This window comes from Vicugna pacos, chromosome 4, assembly GCF_048564905.1.
Source record: "Vicugna pacos chromosome 4, VicPac4, whole genome shotgun sequence".
Lineage (NCBI taxonomy): Eukaryota > Metazoa > Chordata > Mammalia > Artiodactyla > Camelidae > Vicugna > Vicugna pacos.
In genome coordinates this window covers 15,736,281-15,748,615 of record NC_132990.1, presented here as the reverse complement: position 1 = coordinate 15,748,615, position 12,335 = coordinate 15,736,281, and the positions used below count along the sequence as shown (strand labels likewise).

The following is a 12,335-nucleotide window of genomic DNA, read 5'->3' as shown; positions in this document are numbered from 1 at the left end:
AAGTTAAAAAAATTTTTTTTGCAACATTAGAAGCTAAATATGAAGGGCAAATTTTGAAGTTTGAGACACACAATCTTCGCTCTGACTAGAGGTGTTAGAAAACAGCTCCTTCTGATTTGTACATACTCCTTGCCCCACCTGGGGTCCCACCCCGCCCACCGCCTTTCACCACAGCACAGGAAACTCCTCAGAATAATTCCACGCTGGAGACGGGAAACAGGGAGTGAGGATAAAACCACACAAGAGTACCTTACAAGCAGCAAACCTGCGCAGGCCTCTCCGAGGTCCGGCGCTCCCGGGCGCTGGAGTGCGTGGCCGCATGCATGCGTGCGTGCGTGCGTGCGCCGGGGCTTACGTACCAGCCCGCTGCGTGCTCCTCGCCCCGCCTCCCTGGTCACGTGACCGTGGTCCTGCCCCCCCCCCCCCCCGCAGCGCCCCGCCCTCCACCTGGAGCGGGGCCGCGCGCTGAGCTCTGGGTTCCTGCCCTTGAGATGGCCCACACCTGTGAGCCATCTTCCACTACATCACTGGGACACCGCTCTCCCCGGTTTCAGGAATTGTGTGACCACTCGAAAGTCTCTCCAAAAACGCCCCCAAACTGTACCACCATAGCACCCTCACTGTTTGGTATTATCTCAAACCATACACGGGAGGGACGAAGTACAAGGGACTAAGGACTAGCACTTAAGGTTCCTGATCCTGGGTGTGCGATTCTGGGAAGATTTACTACCGGGGACTCTAACAACTTGGTTTCTTGTTCGAAGGCAAGTGCTTTTCTCTTGCCCAAAGCAGCCACTCTATAGGAATTGCCCGTACGTAGCTAAGGTAAAATAGCCCTTTTTGAGGGCTGGGTAAGAGGCAGATTATGGGCATCTGAGAAAGGAAACGAAAGGGTGTTTTGGAACCGGGGAGAGACTGGTTAAAAAGGAACTGGTTTTATTATGTTCTTTCAGAGGAAATAGATCAGCCGTCCAGACAACCTGTTTAGGAAATCCAGGCTGAGCGATGGCATGGAGGGTCAGCAGGGAACAAATGACGAGACACTCCCCCTCCCAACACACATACACACCAGCCTTAGCTGTATGACTGTCTCCTCACTTTTAGACTAGATTAAGGTGAGAAGAAAGTGAACATCAGTAAGGACTACATGCAATTCTTCAATACCTTGACTGCAGTTTACAATGGTATTTACAACAGCACCTGCAAGTTATGCCAACTGGGGATGAGAAACCAATTTTTGAAAACACAGTTAACGTCATGTCTTTTGACCATTTTAGCCATAGTAACGCTATATTGATTGACTTTCTCACTCTTCAGTACTTTACTACTGAAGACAAGTTACAGGATTCAAAAGTAACTCTTACACCTTTTTCTAATCAAGAAACTTCGTGATCCCTCTAAACGGTGGGTGGAGGAAAAAAGAAGGAACTTGGTAGCCAACCCCTCCCCAAGCCCGCCTGACATGTTTCCCCTTTCTCACCCATGGATTCAACATGGCTCCTCTGCACCTGGGGCACCTCCAAGCGGCTGCGACCACCTGCCTCACTCAGTTCCCACCGCATTTCCCGGTGCCTGAACTGGCAGTACAAACGCGGACACTGACCCCCGGGGCTGTCAAAAGGGAGTGCAAAATGGCAAAAGTAACCCGCGGAAGGGAGCATGGGCTCTTGCTCAAGGCCACCCCCTCTGACTCCCAAACTGTGCACAAACATCAGCAGGACCGGGCCAAGGGGAACGCCCAGCCGGGCTACCGCACCTCCCGGGAGCCCGAGTACTGCCTTATATAGTCCGTCGCTACTCAAGGGCGGCGCTTTGTAGCTTTCCAACCAATGGGGAGGCTGGGGCTGGCATCGGGGCAGAGAATGAGGGAATGACGCTGAGAATGGATGGTAGGGCCGTGGCTGGTGAGTGTAAAACTTATGTCTGTCCTCCATGGGGAAGAAGGTTCACAGAGACCCATGCTACAGGCAGGGAAAACAGTTTCTCAAGAGCGGAAAGAACCCTGGGGTTGAGGAACCGCTTGCCTTCTGGATGTCTACTTTGCGCCTCCGCAACGTCTCTCAGCTTTTGTCAGGTGGGCTTGGGGAGGAGTTGGCTACCAACTGTTCCTACTTTTTTCCTCCACCCACTCTTGAGAGGGACTACGAAGTTTCTTGACTGGAAAAAGGTGTTAAGAGTTACTTTTGAATCCTGTAACTTGTCTCCAGTGGTAAAGTACCGCAGAATGAGAAAGTTACGACTTGAACCTTCATGGATTTTGGAGAGAACCTCAGTTTTGAAGCACATCTTAGCTTTGCCCCTCTGTAGCAGGCGATCTTAAGCATGGCATCTGACTTAATCAAGTTTTCATTTCTTGAACTGTGAAATAAACTTACCTTTCATAGGATAGTAGAATTCAACGTGATAACAATGTGCCCAAATGCCTAGCAGAAAGTAGGTGAGAATTTCAGAGGACAACGAAACCTGCCCTAAGTTCTTCCTCTCCACAAAATCTACAAAGGACCTGATGCATGTCCCTAAAATCCTTCCAGTTGAAACTGATTCCTAAAAGGGAAACAGTATCCCTATTCCATTGGTCTTCTTTGTAAACTAAAATACTCCTAGGATAGATAGCCTCATAAATCACTAAGTAACTTGAATCAGTCTTTGAGATGCTTTGCTTTTCTTCCAGTAGAGCATGCTGAGCCTGGGTGCTTGGGGGAGGAGAGAAGGAAGGGTCCTTCAGCTCTGAAAGACTCAGGGTCCGTGAATCCCACTCTAGGAAATTACATCTTGGGATCCTTTCTTCCTTTCTCTTCTTCTGGAACACCATGTTATCTCAAATGGTTATGGATACTTTAGAAATGGGGAATTTTTTTATGTATATTTCTTATTGTTTGTCCTCTGAGAGCAGCCCTGATGACTCTGAAACAATTCAGAAATGCTAGGAGTCTCTGGTACCAGTTTCTTCCCTTGATACGGCACAACTGTTTCGCCAGTAGAACATGAACAGGTGTGTTCTTTTTGCTTTGATGGTGGGGAGAGGTGTTGTTAGTGGTAATTACCCTGAAAGTCCTAAAAATGCCCCAGGTAAGGTAAACATCTAAATTCTCATCTTAAAATGAACCAGACTAGAGTGAATACTTTCCATAAGTCACTTTCCAGGATCATTTTCACCTGGTGCACAGTTTTTCCATTCTTTAAATTATTTCCCTGTATTTTTTCCATGAAATAATATTTATAGCTGAGGGAATTTTATTGAATATATTCTCCTTTTAAGCCACCAGAAAATGTGAAGGTCTCAGCAGAGTTTCCAAATCATAACACTCACATCACAAAGGTAATTTTTTTTTAATCACAAAAAAAAAGTCAAGTTGTCTATTCATCAGTGGGTTCCTCGCTCGGTTCCTCACTCTGAATTACATCTGAGTCCTCATTCATTCCTGTATCATCTGAGCCCGTGGAAATCATGTCTGTGGTCCTAGATTTTGACCTTGAGTCTGATTTCCTTAATTCTGAAGAAGTGGTGCCCCAAAAAGTGCTGCTTTCTGCACTTTTAGAAAAAGATGTGTCTGATATGCCTTCTGAGGGATGAAAGTAAGACAGAGTTGCCAGCTCCGGGTTAACGGAGTATTCACCACTCTCACATGATTTTTTATATCTGAAAAAGAAAACACACATCAAGAATTGTGTGTACAATTGCAGCTCAACTTAGAAAAGCATCTCAAAGCTATATATGAATTCTATCCAACGTATTGTTTACTATATAAATGAACGAAAAATGTTAGACCCTACACACATGTGCTATTTAAAACAGAGTTCATAGCCCTTTTGTTTCAAGGCTTTAAAAAGGACCACAGATCTAGGCTATATATACTTTCCAATTGACTAAGGTTGTTTTATTTTTAGACGACTATTTAAATTGTTGGGAAAAAGTTCAAGTAATATATTCCCTGCGAGACAGCCCCATGCTCCTTTTCAAATAGGGAAAATGCAGCCAAACAGATACCTTATAGATAAATTTGGGAGTCACATTCCCCTAGCAATCTACTAGAGAGGAGAGGCGGGGTTTCAAGTCCTGGATGTTATAAAGACTCCAGAGGTCTGTAGACTTACTGCAGTGTCTTCATTTTGTACAGCATGGCACTACAGATTGCCAAGAGGATGACAAAAAGGAACAGGGTCATCAATGAGATGCCCAGCATTAATTTTAACTTGATGTCCTGTAGTTTGGCCAGGTTGTCTTCATTGGCAGCGGTCACATCAGAGCCTGAGAGGAAGAAAGAAAACGCAATGGAAAAGAGGAACTGTGTTCAGCATGTTTTCCTGGAGAAATAAGGATCTTGGAGCAACTGAAGCAAAGCCTTTAGCATTTGGAGTCTTCACTGCCCACCCCCCCAAACCCTCCTGCCACGTAGGGGAGAAGGCTCTGGGCCACTCCCTATGGCCACATACTCAATTTTTGTACTTTTCACCTTCACAGCAGCCTTGGAGGAGCTGTCCTTCCCTCTGTTATCCAGGATCACAGAAGTTTATGGATTTGCCCATGGTGCATAGCTAGGAAGTGGCAAAGTCTGGGATCCCACCCAGGTGACCAGATGTTAACATGTATATGTACCAGACTTTCTCCCTGAATAATAAAAACGAGTTCAAGACTCTGAAGAGGTTACTATTAAAATTGTCATGAATTCACATATAACGGGTTAGTCCTTTGGGAGAGACAGATGCAGCTCTGCTGTTGACACATGCATTGATCTCTCTTTTACACTAAAAGGATGATATATTACCTGCTTTCTCCAGGAGGCTTAAGAACTGAATTGGCCATTTTATTACTGTGCTCAAACTAGTGTACTTGATATTAAAGAAGTGGAAACTTAGTTAACTTTCTGAAATAAGTTATATAATAAAAATCATGTCTGGATCCACAGATGTCAAAAGTCTTTTTACTAAATCTGTTAATGAAAATATATCTTTACTGCCAAATTTTACATCTTCCTGAATCTAATCCTAATCTATCTGGCTTAATACTTTTATTTAATAGTGACTTTAAATGACCATGTTGATATTTCTCCCCTTTCTGCCCTCTTCCTACCCAAAAGTTCCAAGAGTTTTCATTATTTTCGAGGAAATGATGTCCTGGTAATAAACAAAGACAAGTTCCCATGTCTATCTTCTCTGACATTTAAAAAAAAAAAAAACTGTAATTGTCAATGTGTGATCCTAAACCAAGTGGAATGAAATGTGTGCAGGAGTCAATGACCGATATCTTGACTTTGAGGCACATTATTTGGGGAATAATCAAATTATGTTAAAATGGGCTGTGCTCCCAAATTGCCTGGCTACTCCTTAAAAGGGTTTTTGTAAAAAGGTGTGCTTGTAGTACATTTTATCGAAATGATGATCAAAACTAGAGAAGGATTTGAAATCCCTAACCAGTAGAAATTATAGAAAAGCTAATTACAAGTTGAGACAGGTTTTTTTCCTCCCGGCCTCAGTTTCCTCATCTGTAAAATGGAGATACTACAAACTTTCATAGAGTCGCTGTGAGAGCTGACATAAAGATGAGCAGTATGTGCTCAAAACATATTAGAAAATCAGTCATGCTCAGGCTAATTACCTGAAAAGACAAAATATTTCTAAAGCATTTATCATTCCTGTATATCACTTTTCTAAATAAAGAAGACTGACTCCATTTTACTGAAGCACTGGAAGGCAAGTGGCTATAATTGTCAAATAATACAGAACAGAACTGAGGTGACAGGTGACAGGCCTTCGATGTATTACCAGATGCTGTTTCTTTCTCAATGTATTTTTGTAGGATGGATGTTCGGGGAAAATTAATATATTGCCTTGTCAAATCAATCCATAATGAAAACTATATTCAGCAGCAGGAATTCCCTCATTCATTCCTGGTGGGAATGCAGAATGGTAGTCACTGTGGAAGACGTTTTGGTATTTCCTTACAAATCTAAAGATATTCTTACCATATGATTCAGCAATCACGATCCTTGGTGTTTACCCAAATGCACTGAAAACTTACGTCCACACAAAAACCTACACGTGAGTGTTTATAGCAGCTTTATTCATTATTCCCACAATTCGGAAACAATTGAGATGTCTTTCAATAGGGGAATAGATAAACACACTGGTACATCCATACAATGGGATATTATCCAGTGATGAAAAGAAGTGACCTATCAAGCCAAAAAGAAGTGGAGGAACTGAAACGCGTATTGCTAAGCAAAAGAAGCCAGTCTGACAAGGCTACATACGGTATGTTTCCAACTATATCACATTCTGGAAAAGGCAAAACAGTACAGTGATAAGATCAGTCGTTGCCAAGGGCTGGGGAAGGAAGGAAAGGGGAAGGAGAACACAGGAATTTTAGGGCAGCGAAGCTACTCTGAATGACTGTAATGATAGACACAAGACAGTATGCATTTGTCAAAACCCATAGACTAGTACAGCACAAAGTGTGGGCCCGAACATAAATGATGAGGTTTAGTTAATAATAATGTATCAATACGGGCTCACAAATTGTTAAAAAAAAATCACACCGTACCAGTGGAAGACATTAATAATACAGGAAACTGAGCAGAGGGAATATATGAGAATTCTCTGTAATTTCTACTCAGTTTTTCTGTAAGCCTAAAGCTGCTCTAAAAACAAGCCTACCAATTTAAAAAAAAAACTGCATTCTATATATTGTTCACTTGCCTACTCCTCCACTTGGTTTACTGTTTCAGGAACAGAAGTTACAAAACAGGAGGATGGAAACAGTCATCTGCGATACGGTCACTGACGAACACTTGTCAGGAACCATAACTTTCCTAAAACAGCAAACGTGCTCTCTGGTGTGAAGCCAGCCACCAGGCTACCCTCTCACACATATCATGCCTTACTGGGGAAACAGCATCACCATGCAGATACTAAAATGTGTCCACATATTTATGTATCCATTTAATTGAAGTATTTTGTTCTTACTTGGAATTGGGTGCAAAAATGCATCTCGGTTGTCCTCGAAGGTGGTTGCATTTATAGCTGTTAAAACAATAAATTGATGTTATGGTAAACAAAATTCACTTACTAAAATTATTGTGTGTGTGTTTACGTGTGTGTATACTATATGTCGTTTATTCTCATTGTTCATGATAGTGGTGTTCTGCAAAGTCATGTGAGCACTGAATTAGTGAATACTGAACCATCAGCATCCCTGAGGGAAATACATAGGTTCCTGTGAGCTGCTGGTCACATTCTCATCAACCAATCAGTATATAACCTTGATTTATATCTGTTTCTGTTTGGAGACACTTTATTTATTATATATTGTTGATTCATTAACATTGAGCTCTCGGTGTGAGCATTACAACTCACACCTATGTGAAGCTTATATAATACACATATTTTCCTCCCATCACAGCCTTCTTGTGTGTAGGAACAGTAAAGCATTGTAATACTATACTTGGGGGCCATTTAAAATAGCAAAATCACCAACAGAAAGCACAATAATGCAAAACACCTAGCACTAAATAGACCACAAAAAAGACACTTATTTACAGCATGAGAGTGGAAAAAAGAAGGCCTTTGTTCTATCTCAGCTGGGAACAAGAGCATCAAGCAGTGAAAATTTTTTTGGTACTCTGTGCACATGCACAAATGACCACAAATGTTCTGCAAGTATTGATTTGAAGGGTTCCAAATAAATTTTAGATGCAGGTAAATTCACAAATACAGAATCGACAAATGAGGATCCATTGAATATGGTATATATTTCACATTTATAATGCATGCATATGTGTGTGTGTGATAAATGAAATACATTTATACATATATGCTTCTACAGATAATATGCACATTACATTTATACATGCATGCTTGTAAATTTATGATATATATATTACTTTAATGCATGCATATATTTTGATGTATACTTTGCATTCATTCATGTATCTCCATGTGATTCTGATCATACTGCTCCAAATACAAAGAGGGATTATACTGGGTGGGAGCCTTATTTAAAAATTTTAATCATAAATAAATTAAATGACTAGACTGTAACATTTGCAGGAGGATATAACTTTTGGGGGGGAGAATCAGAAAATGTGTGACACTCGATCAACTTTCTGGGTTTGTTTTGCATTCGTTATTACATGTGATGATGGCAGCAAAAGGTTGATTTACTAATTCTTAGTATCAGAGCTATCTACACTGATCTTGTCTTTCTTACAGAAGACTTCAGAAAATCAAAACATTTTCCCAACTACCTAACTACTATGAGTTTACCTTTAGCTAACATTGTCCAAAATGCAGGCTCATTTGGACCCTGGGTTGGTTCTGTTTAAAAAACAAAATAGAACACGATAACAAAATAAGGTAATTTGGCTTTAGTAAAATTTTGATAGAACATTCATTCATTCATTTGTTAATTTAGTCATTCAACAGTTATATCTTGAGCTCCTACGATGTACCAGACCCTGTGGTTGGCAATGAAGCTATAGAAATGAATGAGATACAGGCTGTATGCTCAAGGAACACAATCTCAGTTTTGGAGGCAGACAAGATTGACTATTAATTACGCTGCAGGGTAATGAGGGTTTAAAAGCAACACACAGGTGTTATGCACAAAGGGATCTAATTCAACTTGCAAAAATCAGAAACACGGAGAGGGAGCTGAAGCTCCAGTGTAGGCTAGGCTCAGAGGACTAGAAACTGTTTGCCAGGAAAACTAAGTGACAGAGAGGTCATTCCATTGTGAACAAACTCAGGAGTCCTGAGCAGGTTCCGTAAGCTCTGAGAGCTTCAGGTAGTCTGGAATGAAGAATGTGGGCAGGGAATGTGACCAGAGATGAGACTGGCAAGTTCCTCCATGGTCACGTTATTTCAGACTTGAATGTCTGGTTAGGAATTTAGAACATGACCCCAGACCTAGTAGTAAATTACTAAAGATATTTAAGAAGGAGTATACCAGGATGATCAGATGTCTATTTTTAATTATATAAAACAAGTGAATCAGGTGTTTTAAAGTAGTGACAAAGATGCAAACTACTTCTAAGTAAACATTAGAAACATACTTGGGTTGCATGAACTGGAGAACACAGGGTATCTTACAATGACAGGTCCATTATCTTCAATTAGACTGCTCATCATTCAAGATCTTAGAGGAAAGCCATCCTGGGTTTTTATTTTTTCACAGATATTTTATAAGGAACAATATTCTTGTCAGGAAAATAAAAGATTTCGATTTTGCAAACTCTCACTCTGAACTCTCCCCCACTAGTAATTTGAGGAAACACTAATAATCAGCTCTCAGCAGAGTCAAGTTTATTTCTCAAGCACGTAACTGTTATGTTATTATTTTAAAATTATATTAAAATGTATTAAATATATTTATATAAATGTATATTTACACATATACATATTTATTTAATATAAATATAAATGTAATACATTTTACTAAAATAAAGTTGCATTTTAAAAGAGCTCACTTCCTAACCCTTCTCAGGTAAGTCTGAAAATTGACTCTTAGATTTTCACCACTTAAAAGGTTTTAGGGTAACTAAATTGTAGTAGTATAAATTCTTTAAGCATACGATTACTTTATGAAGTACTCAGAGTAGTGGAACTGAAAATTTTTAAGTCATATAATGATATGCTCCAGGTCTGACTACAGGGTTGTAACTTTAATACTGTGTTATATTTTTTTCAATATGCTCTTTACTTTCTTCATTTTCGGCACGTTCAGGAGGTGGCAACGTAGTTGTTTCATTGACGAGTTTATCTAGGAAAAGGGATAATGGATTATCAGCATATCAAAATATTGACGCAACTTCTGTGACTAGGCATATTTTTAAGCTAAAAAAACATAGAACAAAGGAAGGCAGAGAGGAAAAATAAACAAAAAAACAAAAACAAAGAGAAAAAGGTTGACATCTTCCAGAGATGCCCTAATGGAGGGGAAAGAAGAAGGCATTGAAGAAGAAAGCTTGTGTGATAATGGGTTGCCCGAGGTGGGCTTAATATGCTTATCATTCACAAAAGAGAGAGGGAAACCTGGAGCCTGGAGCCACAGGCTTCTTCTGGACATAAGAGAGATCTATTGGATGAGGTACACTGGTTTCACATGGTTCCTGGCATCGGCCTCGAAGTGATACCATCAACCCAGGACAACGTGATTGCTTGTCAGCGTAATGACATGAAAGAGGGAGGTAACACCCCTGTCCTTGTAAACTGGAAGGACATGCATGTTAACTACTCAAAACAGAATTTTGGACATAAAGATTTGGGGGTACAAATCAAGGATTTTTGGGCCTGATTTGGTATATATCTCAGTCTGCCATGTGTCCATCTGGAGGTATGTCAGTAAGAGTGTATTTTGGAACAATGGTGATTGGAGGACCATTTTCCTCTGCATGAGGTTGGCTATTTCAGTTAACTTTGCTTAATCCAGGAGTCAGTAAAGTTCTATATGAAGTACAGGCAATCCCGCTACAGGAAGATTTCTACCGAGCCTACAAACAGCACTATTACGGGGACTTTGTAGGCAAGAAAGGATGGAAAAAGAATCCATTACCAGAACCGATGCTGATTCAGGCAGGACTGGAACAAATGGTGAGTAATCCTTAAACTTTGCTATGCAACCCTCATACTGGATTTTGGAGAAAAATGTCTAGACTGCCTCACTATTACCTTGCCTTCACAGTTTTAGGGGATAAAAGAATTGTTAATCAAAACTATTCTGGAGATTTCCATTTCCTTGGGGGGCTTGATCCTCTAGAATGTCCCCACCAGGCCAACATGTCTCCCTCTGTTACAGCCCCAGTTAAAATGGCAAAAATTTTATCCCAATCCGACTTTGACAATCCTCTGGGGACCTGAATTGTGGGAAGAGAAGTTAGGGTTTTGGAGTCTCTTCCATGGGTCCTGCGGTCGTCAATAATCCACTTCCTAAGAGAATCTGAGGTGCATGATCTGTTCAAGGGCTGGCTCTGTGTGTCTTGTCCTAAACAACTCAAGATGTCTGCTGTGTACAAGCAAAATGGCCCTGAGTGATTTGTCTGGTTAATGTACGCCCTTGAAATGTCCCTATCTCATTTATGTCCTAAGGTTTGGAATTGCTCAAAGTATTCCACTCCTGTCAAGTAGCTTTATTAATCAACAGGCATTGCTGAGTGTGGCTTTTCCCAATATTGAATATCATCATAGCCGGAAACATGTTCTCTCGCCTATTTACTTTCATCCTCTCTTCCTTGTCTTCTGTTTCATGCTATTTTTTTCATATATACGAAGTGTTGACACTTCAGGGTGAAAATGTGGTATAGGTACTTCAGAGACTTTTAATGGCCTCCAAAGTCACATGCTGGCAACAGTTTCATCTATCAATAGTTACACTTGGAAAATGCAAAGAGGAAATAAGAACATTTGAAGCTGAAAGTATAAAGCAGAAAGAAGCAAAAATGTAGGTTTAAGAAAAATCATTTTCTAGAGTCCTAAATTTAGTTATTTTATTTTTCTTTTCCACACAAACCAAAAATATGAGGCTAGGAAATGTAAGACCCTCCTTGCACTCTGATTCCATCAGTGCCATGGCTGTGATGGAGTCTCCTTATTTTAGAAACTAGGGCCCCCTGACGACATTAGCGCCACTAAGACCTTTTTCCTACCCAATACTCTCAAGTGCTGTTTTGAAATCTTCCTTTAAAGGTTTTTCATATTTGCAATGGTGCCTTTCAGTACTCACAGTTTTTCAGAGAAAACTTCAGGTCAGTTGTTGCTCTCACGGATATCTCGGACTGCGTGCCATTTGAATTTTGTGTGGTGAACACGTCTGAAAACAGAAGATCAAAGCTTTTCAGCAGCTAGCTAAATCGCTTCTTGTTCCTTTATATTTTTCCTCACCTGATTTTCTTTTTCTTAAAACATATGCACTAATTTCAAGAACAGAGTAATAAAATATTTGAGACATTCTTCATCTACAAAACAACGAGTGGGGCAAGGGTCAAAAATAAATTTCATGGGGCAAAAAGCCAAACTAATATCCTTACACTAAATGACTCTTTCTGAAAAGAAATTAAAGAAATTATTGAGAAAAAAGTAAGTGCATAGTAGGTGCCGAAGTAAATTTGTAAACGTGTCATATTACCACTGTTTGTATTGACAATGTCAAATTTTAGCTAAGTAAGGGGCATTTATTTGCCCTTGAACCTTGAGACTATGGAATATAGTTCAGCTTAATAGTATATACTTTTAATAACAATCAAGATCTCCCATATACACTCACATTTACATAGGCACAGAAAGAATCCTGCTCTAAAGAGCTGTCAGAGGTTGGTGTAATTCAGAACTAATGAACATATCCA

General features: G+C 40.2%; 1 protein-coding gene across 1 annotated transcript in view; it reads right to left on the bottom strand.

Annotated features, from left to right (window-relative positions):
• Window positions 1-3,311: 3,311 nt before the first annotated feature.
• Window positions 3,312-12,335, bottom strand: part of EQTN (equatorin) — a 72,620-nt gene continuing 63,596 nt past the window's right edge. The window contains exons 4-9 of the mRNA XM_072959278.1: window positions 11,717-11,803; window positions 9,698-9,757; window positions 8,263-8,313; window positions 6,964-7,020; window positions 4,096-4,249; window positions 3,312-3,640 (exon numbers count right to left, since the gene is read on the bottom strand). Of these exons, the coding sequence (XP_072815379.1) occupies window positions 3,358-3,640; window positions 4,096-4,249; window positions 6,964-7,020; window positions 8,263-8,313; window positions 9,698-9,757; window positions 11,717-11,803 (692 nt within the window). The 3' untranslated portion in view covers window positions 3,312-3,357. The remainder of the gene's footprint in view (window positions 3,641-4,095; window positions 4,250-6,963; window positions 7,021-8,262; window positions 8,314-9,697; window positions 9,758-11,716; window positions 11,804-12,335) is intronic.